Genomic DNA, 14106 nt, shown 5'->3' with positions numbered 1-14106 from the left:
GAAAAAGAGAGGTAAAACAGAATGGGGAAAAATCTGTTTAAAATATGTTTCAAAATCTGTTTTTTCCGTTAATCAGCTGTCGCCCCCATACGAACGACAACTCTCAGAAGTTGAGAAACTTGTGCGAGCTAAGGACTAACGAGGTCTTACCTTTTAACGTGTGATTCCTAACACGGAAACAGTCATAACGTTCACATTGAATAGTCTTTTTTACTTCAATACACTTTTTACCAAAACAGTTTCTGTTAACGAGGAAAAAATAGTATACAGAAAAATACCTAATGTCAAAATATACATGAAAGAAATCATCAAAATCGGGTGGCTTATAGAATTATTCTAGAATCTGTTTGTAGAAAATTATGAAAATTTAAATGGGATTACAACTTCGGTGTTACCTTTCAAATGAAAAAAAAAAGATCAACGGAAGCGGTCCACTTCGTAAGGAATATCGTTGCATAAGCATGGAATAACCCTACCGATAAAGGTATGACATACTTTAAAATCAGCACCTGAAATTGTTTTTCCTTAGGGTTTTTCCTACAACTACTTACTTTAGAAACATTTTATTTCGTTGATTTTTATTTTTGTAGTATAAATTCTTGTTAGGAAATTAACTTTTCATAACTCTATATATTATCTAGCAGTCGTCCAAAATATCCATCTGCTCGGGTTTCTTATGTTAATTCTTTTATTTCAATTTTTACTCAGCATTTTTGTATTTTTTCATCGCATATCATTGAAAGGATCTCGTCTCTTGAACGGAACATGCCAAAAACATGGATATTAGAACGAAGCCACTTGGGATGTTTCGAGTAGGTACTCATTGTTAACACTTTTATGAGTTAAGACAAGGGCCCAAGTGGTTGACCCTTCTCGACTAAATTTATGACTTGGCATTTTGTCAGTGAGAAAGTTATTTCGAAACACATTTCTTAGCCGATGCATTCATTCTGTTCTGAGATTTCCGCTGTAAACGATTTCATTCTTATTCAGGGGTTTCCGCTGACAACTAAACCCTCTCTACAGAAAAGACTTAGCGTTAGTTCCTCGAGGTTACCCCGTAATTTTCTTTTTTCGTGTTACACTTGTCCCGACATTCCGTAGCGACAACTGCCTGTTTCTTATTGGAGTAAAAATTTCGCTGGATTATATTTTTGAGCAGATAGAAAAGTTGACAAATCTTGGAATTGAATTTTATTTGTGGAAAAATATTTTCTAGTTGATGGTTGAATAAGGAATGATGTGTCCCCCTATGTATGATGGATGAAACCTCTGGTAATAGCTTATTGAAACAGGTATCGTGGGAAACTCCTAAGTCTGAAGTTCATACCCAAACTAGCTCTTCATCAAATCATCTATAATTACCAACTAATGAATGTTTTGTGATATTTCGTAAGTGTTTCGTGATTCCTCTATAATCATCCGAAATCGTTCGCGACGAACAATCAAAAGTAACATTCATTTTTCTTATAATTACGTAACTAACCCGAAGATGGATCCATCGCAACAACGTCGCGTTCTCGAATATAGATAAATCTTAATTTCTTTGTCTGGTGCTCGCCGTTCCCACGATATTCATCTGGACCAGTGGGAACAGAACAAACTATAATCGATACGTTCACCTGTAGATTTATTTGTTTCAAGTGTGGCGTTCGAATTATCATGACGTGCGTGTGAAACTTTTTCAGGCATGCATGGTAATCGGAGTTATTATACATTCACAGTGGATAGGTAAAGAATATCGGGAATAACAGAATAATACGGAATTATTTACAATTGTGTGAAGCATTGGGAATCCATAATTTTCGCGGTCTGCTATAAATTATGTTTTAAAGTATCGGAACCCAACAACAAATCGAATAATTTAGTAAATCATTGTCACAATGAGAATGGAATTCGTATCTATAATGGCCCTAAAACTGTTGAAACTTTTACTGAATATTTTGCTGAATAAATATATTTGCTAATCAATGACTAAAACTTTTGAAGGAACTATGATATCCGACCAAGTTAATTTCTCAATCCGATGAATGAAACAGAACTTCTTCATGTTCTCAAGATGGTATCTGTCAAGAACCCTAGTCTTCCGGTGTTGATGTGTTGAAAATTGCTGAAATAGGTACTTATTGAACCTCTCGTAGGTATATCTAACAATTCTTCGTTTTGTGGAGGGAAGTCGAGAAGATCCTATGCTTCTATCCTAATCCAAATGTAAGCAATATCGGGTTATAACGATTTTTTTAGTTGAAAGAAATGTTGATTTCTTGAACAAACAAGAACACCGTTATTAATACTGATGATAAGATAACGATTATCAGTTTCTACTCCCTTTATATTGCGAGCTTTATTGTATATAGCGACAAAAGAAATATCTTGTGCACTTTTCTATGTAATGGTAAATTTTCTCGGAAATCTATACCCGACATAATCAGCAGCATACCGAGTTACCGAGTTTTTTAACGGTAGCGCAACAGGTAGTATCGTTCTATTGTTTCTGTAATGCAACGCAGAAACAATTAAGGTGGCTATGAATAAAAGCCTTTCCAGTTAACAACTACGTGAACAAGCACTACGTCACAGTCAGTAATCACAGCTGAAAGAATGAATGAAATTAAGTAGGCTGAGATTGGAACTTCCGCCATTACCGCGGCTCGCTATAGAAAAAATATCGGATTGTATCGGATGTTCCATCCTGTCGAAGCCCCGTTTCCTTCATTTTTTTTTTCGTTCGAATCGTTGAGAGTTCCGCATATCGGAAAGGAACATGATACTGGAATATTTCGTTTCGCCCTGTTTTACTTGGCACCTGTTCCTTCGTATCTCTGGTAATTTCTAGTTCAACATATAGATATTGTTACTCCTTCATTTGTATTGTCTTATTCTTACTGCGGCATCATTCACTTTTAGGACTTCTAAAGTTGCTTCAAACTTAAAAAAACATATGGGTTTTTGAGAGAAAAACCTTTTTGGATAGGGAAACTCCAAAGAACGGAAAAAAAATTTAACTTAAGAACTGTTTAAAAAGATGTATGAATTATACATACAGATTTCTGAAAACTGAGATAAAAATAATCATTTATGAGCGTTATATTACACGGAATCACTTTTTTCATTTAGTTTGTACTCCAGAGAAATGAGTCATCTAGCTTTGAATCCAGATAAGTTATTTTCAAACATTTTTCAGGTGATAAAGATCTAATGAAATGGTTGTTTTTCATTTCAAAAAATAGTTTTTTTGAAACTGTAAAGTAAAGATCGTAAAAAATATTTTTATATGTGAAAAACACTTATTTCATTTTTTTTTGGCTCCTAAAACAATACTATAGTTATTAGGTAATATTTTAGCTCATCATTTCTATTTAGTTTATAAGTGTTGCTATGATTATTTGTTATCAAAAATATAATTACATTACTCCTGCTACTGAGGTTTCCTTCTACTTCAGTTCACTTGGATCTTATGTTTTTTACTTCATAAATTGTAAAGGTTTAAGCGTACATTTCAATAACTCGGTAATTTCTATCCAAACTGTATAAATAGGTCTGTACCTTGGTATAAACATTGTCCATTCAGCACGAAGTATTTTTATAATCGTGGGAAACTTTCATTCAAACAAGATCACTTCGTATAGCAGATTCTTTCCACTACGATCGAATCGATTAAAAGCCTTCCGAGAGTTCTCACCGTATAATAAAATCTGTGAAAGAAAAAACGTTAACAGCTCGTTTCCGCAAATCAAGGCAACTTGATATTCAGCTGTCGAACGGTCTGTGACACCAACCTACTAGATTTCAATATTCACGCCTGCATTAACAACTAATAAAATTACCTATCTGTAAAATAATTCGCAATGCCATTTGCTCTCGGTGTGACGGACGTGATGACGAATTATCAGTAGAAAAAAACCGTGCTATCCTGCATTTCGAACGGTACCTGGTATTGTTGAGCGTGGGAATCTGCCTTGCCACTTTTTGTGTCTGGTATGAGAGAGCGAATATTTCCGAGGACCGAGAGTCGCATCCTCATTACCGAATAGCATTATAATTTCGGGTCCCCAACAATTATAACCAGTTTTGAGGGGGATTATCATCAGAATTATCGTAAGGATTATTTATAGTTATGATTGCAATATACAAAACATTGAATTATACTTACATACCTAGTAATCCTATCAGTCATATTGAAAAAATTCTAAACAATACAAATATTTCAAACTATCAGGCAAGTAGTTTGCTTTCCTCGTCTCTCTAGAATTCTGACTAAAAGAGCCATAATTTATCGAATGAAAACGGATACGAAACAACTCAGAATTTCTATTGCGCTTTGCTACATTGAAATCCGTTGAAATCCATTTGTTCAAATGGTGGACAAGAATTATTCTCTCTGTCAATTTAAACAATTATCTAATATCATTATACCTAATGAGAATCTGTACATGTTTACCCCACTTTGAAAGTACATACTTCAAACAAATTTGTTGTACACCCTATTCCATTGAATCTTAGTGATATAGAAATTTCATATGATGCAAATAGGTCATTTCGAAATATTGGGGGTGAAATTAATCAGTGGCCTAATAATGAAGCCGAGCATTCTTGAGCAATAGCTTGAGCAAGCTATTGTGTTGCGGTTTTGTAAACTATCCAGTGAAAATCTCACAATGGATTGTTACTTGAATATGTTCATGTCATTTTTATAATAAATGGATTTTATAAAATAGTTGAAGCATTAACTTACTTGCTTATCGGTGGTAGCATTCCCCCTAAAATATCAAACATGATTTAAATAACATCATTAATTGACTATTCAAATTGTCCAGCAAAACAAAAATTAACTTGAATCAATTTCAAACATATATCTTTCTATTCATATTGAATTTCATCGGTAGTACTTTAGAATAACGTACTTCAAACATACCGGTCAAATCTCCATTTTCTATGAAAATTCCCTGCCAACCAAAAGGGAATGAGCATTGTATATGCCCGTTGGGCCAAAGTCCATTATATTTTGGATGCAGAACCGATCTCTAGGGGAATTTATTTTGAATAGCCGCCTATCACTTGACTACAGCCTCAGATAATAGCGATATTCAATGCATAAACATGAACATGTCTGAATGGTCCACCCTCACATTTCCAGTAGGGGTGGATTTATCACGAAAATAATTCGTGGTGAATTTGTCATCGTTCGTTGAAGGGGACGACGTGGCGTATAAATTGAGTTGTTTGAGTGTTTCAATTTACAAAGAAGGAATTACTTTCGCAGTGTTATGTTTGGATTAGATCTGTTGAAGAGGGTGTAAAGTAAAACAACCAGATCAAGATGACCGTTCAATGCAAGACATTTTTATCAATATTTTTTTTGGATAGGCAGTGAATTTAGAAAGATAATGTTTCAAAGTTAGAGTAGTGTTTGTTGGAGAGATTTCTCCAAAAGGCAATTTGTCTATATTTTGGAATTATATATTCTCACAGCTTCTAACTGTAAGATATCAATTGAGAAAATTACTTGCTTGGACCCAGAAAGATAATAATCAATAAGCATATATAAATCTGTGGATAATTCATTTAAATTCACAGATTTTGAAAAAATATTAGTAATTCTGTTCATTGCCGAAAACAGTTTTCCAAATCAATCGCTCAGAGATTGTTGAAGACCCTGAATATTTGTGCAGAAAAATTGTGTTATGGATTAATTTGTCAAACCCGATTACGTTATTATGTATTGAGAGGTAATTGGAACTGTCTCTGATACGTTTAAAAACGTTTAAAACTCCATCACATCTACTCGATGATCTGAAAGATTCATCCAGAATTGGGTCATGCCACCAAAATAAACATGATCTGCAACTCAAAGAAGATATTTCGATAGTAATTTAAATTATAAGAAACACCATTTCCAAGCTGAGTTTAGATTTTGATTTTCAGAAAAATATTTATTCTAGGAATAGAAAGAGAACTAACAAGATGTTTATCCTTTCAGAACGTTTTACAACTTTTTTAAAGCTTCTCCTGCAAAACTATTTATTTTATTGGAAACTGTTGGTCGGAATCTAAAATAATAACAAACTCCATTAACGTAAATATAAAATTGTTATACCGTAGTATAAAGATAAAAGGAACCGGTTCAAAGATTCTGTTATCGTCATCAGGGGTATTTATTGTATCATCAACATTGTTACGAAATCTCAATTGATATGTTATTTGCATGCTGCATTTCCTCATCTTTCGGGGAAATTAAACACCTCGCCTTTATGCATACCCCAATAACGATCGTTTGGCTAGGGGGCTGTGCATTTCTAGAAACAGCACGTGTCTCGCCAAAACACGTGCAGACAGAGCATATGCTTTTCATTTGTTCGGTAGAATGCCGGATGTAATTGTTTCATTCTTTTCGAAGAATATTTGTAATGGGATGTGGCCTCTGAGAGAAATGTGAGAGTTTTTAGGCACAAAATGTTTTTTTTTTAATTTCCATCAACTAGTTTGTGACTAGGTTGTGCAAAAAAATTTAATTGCTTTTCTGAGAGGGTGGTGCCAAACTGAGGAAACTTAATATAGTAGGTCAATTAGAGCACGGTGTCTATTTCCTCATTGTCTACGTCTAGCTCAATTATAGACGAACCATCAGGCATAAAAAGCTGTCAACAAACCCGGAAAATAGCCTTTTTAGTCACCATAGAAAAACCACATTCAAATAAACCCAGAGAGTATTTTTTAGATAAGTACATTATTTTGACTATTTTTCACTGGATTTGCAGCATGTTAACTTTGAAAATATTACTAAGCATAGTGAGACGTGTAATATATTGAGAAATGAAAAGCTTCTCTCATTCCGTTGATATCCAAAAAGGCATAAAAATATGAATATACATACACAAAAATGAATATCGGAGGCGAATCAACATTTTTTTTAAATTTTCGTGTATTTCACACACAGTTAATACACATAATTGGTTTAACACACTGACTATCATTAATGAATATTTAGGTATGATTTTCATCTATATAGCACCCCTGTTCTCTACTTCCCGAGATTTCATTTGATTCATAGAAAACAAAAACATTTCATTCGGGTATTAGGGTCGGTATACTTGAAAAATTAATTGTATATTAGGAAAACTTTGAATGAGTTTCATATGACATATTTTAGCCCGTAAAACATATTTTTGTTTCTATTTGAATAAACTTTCTATTTCGAAAAAATAGGTACTCAAAGTTGGTCTGGAGAATGCCACAAATAATAGATCTCGTTTCCCCTCTATATGCTTGAAGCTACCTGAGGATTTGGTAATTTAATACAGCCATACTTCTAAAGGATCTAAGCTACATGCACTTATGCACGTGAATTTGTATCCGGTTTTATGTACCGGATATAAGGTGGGTAACTGCCGCCCTGCTCTGCTGAACGTTTTCATGAGTATCTTGGTTGATATTAAAACTATTATTCAATTAGCATATTTCGATAAAAAAGTTCGTTATATAATATGGTCGATGAAGATCGATCTTGTTGCATTCAAAGAGAAGAACTATATTTTATTATTATTAATATTCGTTTTGGCTTGCTCGCTTCTAGGCAGTTTTCAAGCTATCTTTCAGTTTTAGTTTATTCGATCATCAACTTTAGGATACAAACAGAACATATCCATAAAGGTATAATTCTTAACTGTTTAAAAAAAATTAAAAACTCAATAAATCAATTCACAGTGAGCTAGAGATTTTATCATATTTCTATAAAGATGAAAAAAATGTCTGTTCTCCTTGAGCCAAATGTGTTTGGCTCACGGAGAACCAACTTTCAAAGTCGAAACTTGTGTTAACTAAGGATTAACGAGGTCTTACCTTTAACGTGCGTCCCTGATTGATAATTACCAGTTGCTTTATAGTTCAGATATCTAATGAAATCATTTTGTATCTCTAGTCTTACTTGATGTGTATTTTGGTATCACAATTTACCCTAAGATCTTTGACATAATCGTTTCATAACAATTTCATTATTTATTTAATAATCTGATTTCACCAAAAAATATTTCTGGAGAATGATGTTGGCAAACCATTAAGTTATTTCGATCGTGTTTTGTATTTTTTACAGGCCGCTCTAAATGCTCCCCGTCTATAAAATACCAGTATTCCAATTTATCCATCAATTATTGAAAAAAAAAACCGGGGTAACTCGGGAAGAACAGTATACACCTTGAATTGTTCAAAGGGGCGCAGAAATGTACAAAAAACTGTTTATAAATTTCTCCCATATGATCAAAAACTTTTAGAAAAAATCAAGATCTCAGGTTTATATCACCGGTTATTTTTGTTTCCTGTACGTCGTTTTCTACCTGAACTTTTCCCCCTCTGTACAGCTGTGCCCGCTCCCTAACATATTGTCGATGGAAACACCACCTGGTTTACAATAAAGTAAGGGAAGACCGTCCCTACCTCTCAGCCGTGCAGATAAACTGCACATGGTTAACGGCATATGTCCTACCTTAGGAATGAATAGTATTTTTAGGAGATTCGCAAGGGCATCTGTTTCTTATAATGACAGCATAAGTGCAGTAGGATTTTGCTGACGGCGCCTCACGTAATGCTTGCACTGCATACAATTTGTTTTATTTTCGGAACTTACTCGATTTCACTGAATTCAGACGTTCACTTAGGAGTTTCACTGCAATGCAACATGAGATAAATCTCAGATTCTAATGCTGAAACTTCATATTGTAGAGTTTTTTTTAATAAAATCCACTAGGTAAAAATGTACAACTTAACATCAAATTATCTGAAGGTATATTCTGGAGTACCCCAGGGACATACTGTGGACCTTTTTTAAACCGATAATCAGTGACATTGTAGATTGTTCGCTGACGATTTCTTTGTTGCCAAGATAATGGATGTATGTCCATTTTTATTACTCATTTTCTTGTTCTGATTAAAAGATTTAAAAGGTATTGTCATTCACTTGTAACAAAATTGTCTATCAGTAATTATGTACCCAGAAAAAATATCCGTTCTCGGTAATATCCTTTGCCTGTGGTAGTTGACTGTCTTGAAATTCTCAGTTATATTGCTTCCAGTGTGAAAAAGTGACAATAACTACTACAAATAAAACGCATCTACTCTCTAAACACTACAGCTTCACTGGTTAAAAGTTTCAATTCAACTTTAAAACATCTTAATTTTTATCTCTTATTAAATTTATTTTTTTGTTACAGCCTCTCGTTCGTCTTCGAATGGTGGTGGTACCAATAATCTGCCTCCTCTGTTGTTTCACAATATACATGGTGAAAACATAAGGATCTCAAGAGATGGAACCGTTGCTAAGAGAGTGGAAAGCTTTTGCAAAGGAATTGCGTTCAGTTCTAGACCCGTCAAAGTCAATGAAAAGGTAAGGTTTTTCTGTGATCTTTCTCAAGATTTGATTTTCTCCCATCTACAAATTTGAAATTGAAGGTTAAAGATTAATTTTATTTTCAGGTGTGCATAAAATTCTTGGAGATTTCCAACAATTGGTCGGGAGTCATCAGATTTGGCTTCACCTACAATGATCCAACTAGTCTTCGATATGGATTACCGAAATATGCTTGTCCAGATCTCACCAATAAGCCCGGTTATTGGGCTAAAGCTCTTCCAGAGCGGTTCTGCAGCCAAGGAACCATACTATTCTATTACGTTACTTCGGCTGGAGACGTCCATTTCGGCATCAATGGTGAAGAAAAAGGGATATTTTTCAGCAGTGTAGAAACAAGAGGACCCTTGTGGTGTCTGATTGACGTCTACGGCAATTCAACCGCTATCGAGTTTGTCGATATCAGGCATCAGCTGAATAACTCTTCAAGGTACAGTGGGACAACCAATTGCGAAAATGTTCCAAGAGATGATCCTGTTGAGAGAATAACGTACCCCATGCAGCAGATGGCGATTCAAACCAATGAGGAAATGTCTCTACCTTTACTTCGTTACCAACCACCTCAACTCAATTACCAGGCAATGCCACTGCACAGAACCAGAGGAAAAAATGTTAGATTCATGAGCAACAATCGTAGTGTGGCTTTCCGAAACGATACTGAGTTTTGCCAGGGTTACGTTTTCACATCCAGGCCGTTGCAGATAGGAGAAAGGATTGTCGTACAACTTTTGGGTACAGAACCCATGTTCCAGGGGTGCTTAGGTTTAGGTTTGACGTCTTGTGACCCCGCAACACTAACCCCAGCCGATTTACCTGATGATTCCAATTTCCTTCTCGATCGGCCGGAGTATTGGGTATTGAGCAGAGATTTTGCGAGGAACTTGAATAAGGGAGACGAAATCAGCTTTTTCATTTCCCAGAATGGCGAAGTAAAAATCAGTCGGAATGGTGGAGCGCCTCTAGTTGTCATTCACGTGGATCAGTCATTGAGGTTGTGGGCATTTTTCGACATATATGGCTCTACACAACGGATTCGAGTTGTGAGCAGCCCTAGTCTCATGTCCCCTTCTAGAAATCCAGAAAGACGAATAATCACTCCCACAACAACAGAATCCATGAACAGTATTAACAGTCAATCGGAAATACGTAGGAACTCTGCAATGCAACAGTCGAATTCACGGTTATGTTGTGTTGCACCTGCCGATATCCAAGTACAACCCAGCGCCAATGGAGGAACCGTTCTCTCCGTCATTCTTCCTCCTACTCACTCAAATATTATCAACACAGCAGCACCCGTAGTACAAGGTAATCTTCATCAGCACCATGCCTCGCAGACTTCCGTCAACAGTCATCCTAGTCAACATGTCAGTTATCCAGGTCATTCGAACCATCCATCACCAGTCACTCCAGTAGCTGCTAATGTTATGGCTCCGGTACCATCCTCCAGCATACCAACTGGAACAATGATCTCAACCTGTAGCAGTAATTATGTAGAGGTGAGTTTCAGGCCATCACTGTTTTTTCTTATCCAATACTTTTAAATCTGTCCCTAACATCTTAATGTGAAAGTTGTATAATAGTAGAAGCATTTTTCTTGATATTTGATATTTCAAACTTAGCTGACTGTTATCATAAAAATATATTATGATGTTCTTGCTGACAGTGTTCTTTTGTTTCAGCCCATCTCGGATTCGAGCAGCTACTCGACCCCGTTGTCTTGGGCCGAACAGAATGGGGCCATACTGGGAGCAGGAGCAGAATGCACAATCTGCTATGAACACCCAATTGATGCAGTGTTATATATGTGCGGTCATATGTGTATGTGTTATGAATGCGCCCTGCAGCAGTGGCGAGGCAAGGGAGGTGGTCATTGCCCTTTGTGTAGGGCAGTTATAAGGGATGTTATTCGCACTTATAAATCGTAGTAATTTTTCCTTTCCTTCCTTTGTAAAATTTTGTTGCATTAGATTTTGAACACTTCAAAAATCAAGTTTCCACTTGGATGTACAACTTAGAAATGAGTTGTATTTTTTCAGATCTTGTGTCTTGATTAAAAGTGGTTGTTGAATGTAAAACTTGTCCGGGTATGAATGGCAAGGTTGTTTAAATGTGTCTCAAGTTGTCGTGTGCTTCCAAAAAAAAACTACGAACTTTACTGCCTAGAGCAAGGAATTTTAAGGTATATTCAAAGAATAATTTTCGATAGAACATTTCTGTTTAGATTAAAAAACTTCTCATCATTCTTTCTGACTATCAAATAATTAATGAGTGGTTTTTGTAACATTTTTGGAGTATTTTCTCCTTCCACAGATGGAAGAAAATAATAATTTCAACCTGTAGTTCACTCGATAAGTTACTATAAAAACAGAAAAATACTGTTGCAAACAAAAAAAATGTCCCATTTATCAACAACTGCTCCTGACTGTCAAAAAGGAAGTTAATCACTTCTTGTTTCAACATTTCTGAGACACGAATCTGTCTATGTCATAAGAACATATATGTTGAATCCGGTGTTGTAATGGAGACCAAGTTAACGAAGGCGGAGACAGAAATACGCAGGTTGACTTCTCGAAAACGGAGATAAATCAGTCAGGAAATTGTTGTATTTATAAATTTTGTCTACAAATAAAATGAAGGATTGGAATGTTTTCAAATACCTAACTTTCTTGAAATGGCTAACGTTGGAAAATAATTCCTGTCCATTCTCAAAACTTACTAAAATATTGTGGGAAAATATGTATATTTACTTTCTCAAATCTTTGCGATTTTAAGATAGAAAAGTATAAAAAAGGGTCCAATAACTTATTTCAATTATAGCCAAAATTTATGAATATAACAAGTTGAAGACTAATTAGACTCCACAAAAGATTTTCAACACGAAATGGCAGGTTCCTTCGTGAACAAAACTCCGTTTAAAGCAATAGGCAGGTGTGAAGGTTCATTCCGTGTGGAAGCTCCGCACTTGCAGGGGAGAGTTTTCCTCACAACCCTGGTTAAAACGTATGGAAAAAATCATTGCAATTTTCTCAATTCCTTTGAGATATTTATTTGGCTGGCATCAACAGATTCACAATTTTAATATATTTGTCTGTGGAAGATGAAATATCGATAAAAGATCACAGAAACAATGAATATCAGAAAAGACTAAGATATATCTAGGACTGAAATTGAGAATTGTTCTTTGAGCTTACCTTGATTTCAAAAAGACTGAATAATTGTTAATATGATGGAGTATATTTTTGTCGACTTGTTTGTTTTTCGTTTCTAGACAAATAATATAACCAAAGAGCTGTATTCCGAAATCTCCTCGGAGTTTTACAGCATTCTTTTCGCGACATGAAAATTAGTCATTCTGTCGTGTTCTCCACAAAAATCAGTGGTTAGTCAATCTGCGCCTGCGCAGTTTAAACTTATTTATTTATTATATATTTTTAAGAAAATATTATGACTTTATTTGGAATGTCTTTGGGTTTAGAGGCAGAAAATATTGTAAATATAAGGTTATTGATTTTGCTAAAAAACCCAAAGAAAACGTTATCATTATAAAATTGTTACTGTTTAACTATATCCTGTTTTGTGTAAAAGGAGTTTCGAGTAATACATTCCTAAACTTACTGGCCAGTTGTGGGTTATACTAAATGTTACTCGTTTGATAAAAAACAGTTGAAGTTTATCAAAACTTCAGCTGGTTTTTGAGACGGTGCTTAATCTTTTGTATATTAGAATTTCTAGTCATATAAGAATGTACTGATTTAGTTCAATCACTATTATAGCCCAAAATAAAACTTTATCCATTATGAAATAAGAGAGCTTATTTTTCCTATTCCCCAGTCATTTATGCAGTCTCACAGACAACAAACCAAAGTTACAATTTTAACAAACTTGAATTAGGTACAGTGAGAAATTGGCATTTTGTCTGATGTATTATCTACATGTTTTCAAATTTTAACCAGACAATACTTTTCTTGAAATATTCATAAATGAGAAAAAAAAATACTTTTGGACAGGGCAAGTATCACAATTTTTCATATATGGGAAAAATTAACAAATAAAAATAAAAATTGAAAGGGTAAATTTTCAGGAGAGATTAATTTTTGGGAAAGAAAGTTTTTGGACTTCTCTCCATCTTGATACAAAAAATGTGTGAATCTTCCAAAGAAAGGAGGGAAACAATCAACTTCAAAAATTAACTCTACAAAGATGTGTAGAACATGCAAAGAAATAACTTTCAGACACAAACTGGAAAAAAAAGCCCTTTCTAGAGTAGAAAAAACTGTTTTTCGTATAATTCACCGTTCATATAAAAGTATTTGTTTCAAAAGTATTTTTTCATGTAATTCAATGTGTAATTATGTGAAAATAGCTGTTTCGAAATGGCTTTTTCTTGCAAGTTGTGTCTGGGGAAGTTACTTCTTTGCATGAACCATACATCTGTATCTGTATAGAGTTAATTTTTCAAATTGATTGCTTCCTTTCTTCCAAAGAAATCCAAAAACTTTCTTTCACAAAAATAAAAACTATAATGAGCAAATCACGTTTCCAACAATGTCAAATATCCTAAATTATGCAAAGTTTTTCATTATTCTTTCGGGCCGCCTGTAAGGTGCTTGCCTAAGGCGCACTCCACGTTTAATCCGCCTAATGCACTAATGAAAATAATCCAATAATTTTTTAAAGGTTTTGCTCTGTATTTTATGTTCCGGTTCAAA

General features: G+C 34.7%; 1 protein-coding gene across 2 annotated transcripts in view; it reads left to right on the top strand.

Moving 5' to 3' along the window:
* neur (E3 ubiquitin-protein ligase neur) overlaps positions 1 to 13202 on the top strand; it is a 173835-nt gene extending 160633 nt beyond the window's left edge. For both annotated transcript variants that reach the window (XM_074172775.1, XM_023165551.2), the window contains exons 2-4: positions 9204 to 9376; positions 9466 to 10893; positions 11077 to 13202. In XM_074172775.1, the coding sequence (XP_074028876.1) occupies positions 9204 to 9376; positions 9466 to 10893; positions 11077 to 11322 (1847 nt within the window). In that variant the 3' untranslated portion in view covers positions 11323 to 13202. The remainder of the gene's footprint in view (positions 1 to 9203; positions 9377 to 9465; positions 10894 to 11076) is intronic.
* The last annotated feature ends 904 nt before the right edge of the window (positions 13203 to 14106 follow it).

This window comes from Leptinotarsa decemlineata, unplaced genomic scaffold, assembly GCF_025532065.1.
Source record: "Leptinotarsa decemlineata unplaced genomic scaffold, Ldec_3_MD MMD2_tig00000199_RagTag_RagTag, whole genome shotgun sequence".
In the NCBI taxonomy this organism is placed as follows: domain Eukaryota; kingdom Metazoa; phylum Arthropoda; class Insecta; order Coleoptera; family Chrysomelidae; genus Leptinotarsa; species Leptinotarsa decemlineata.
The sequence above is the reverse complement of the archived record's forward strand: the minus strand, read 5'-3'. Positions and strand labels throughout refer to the sequence as shown.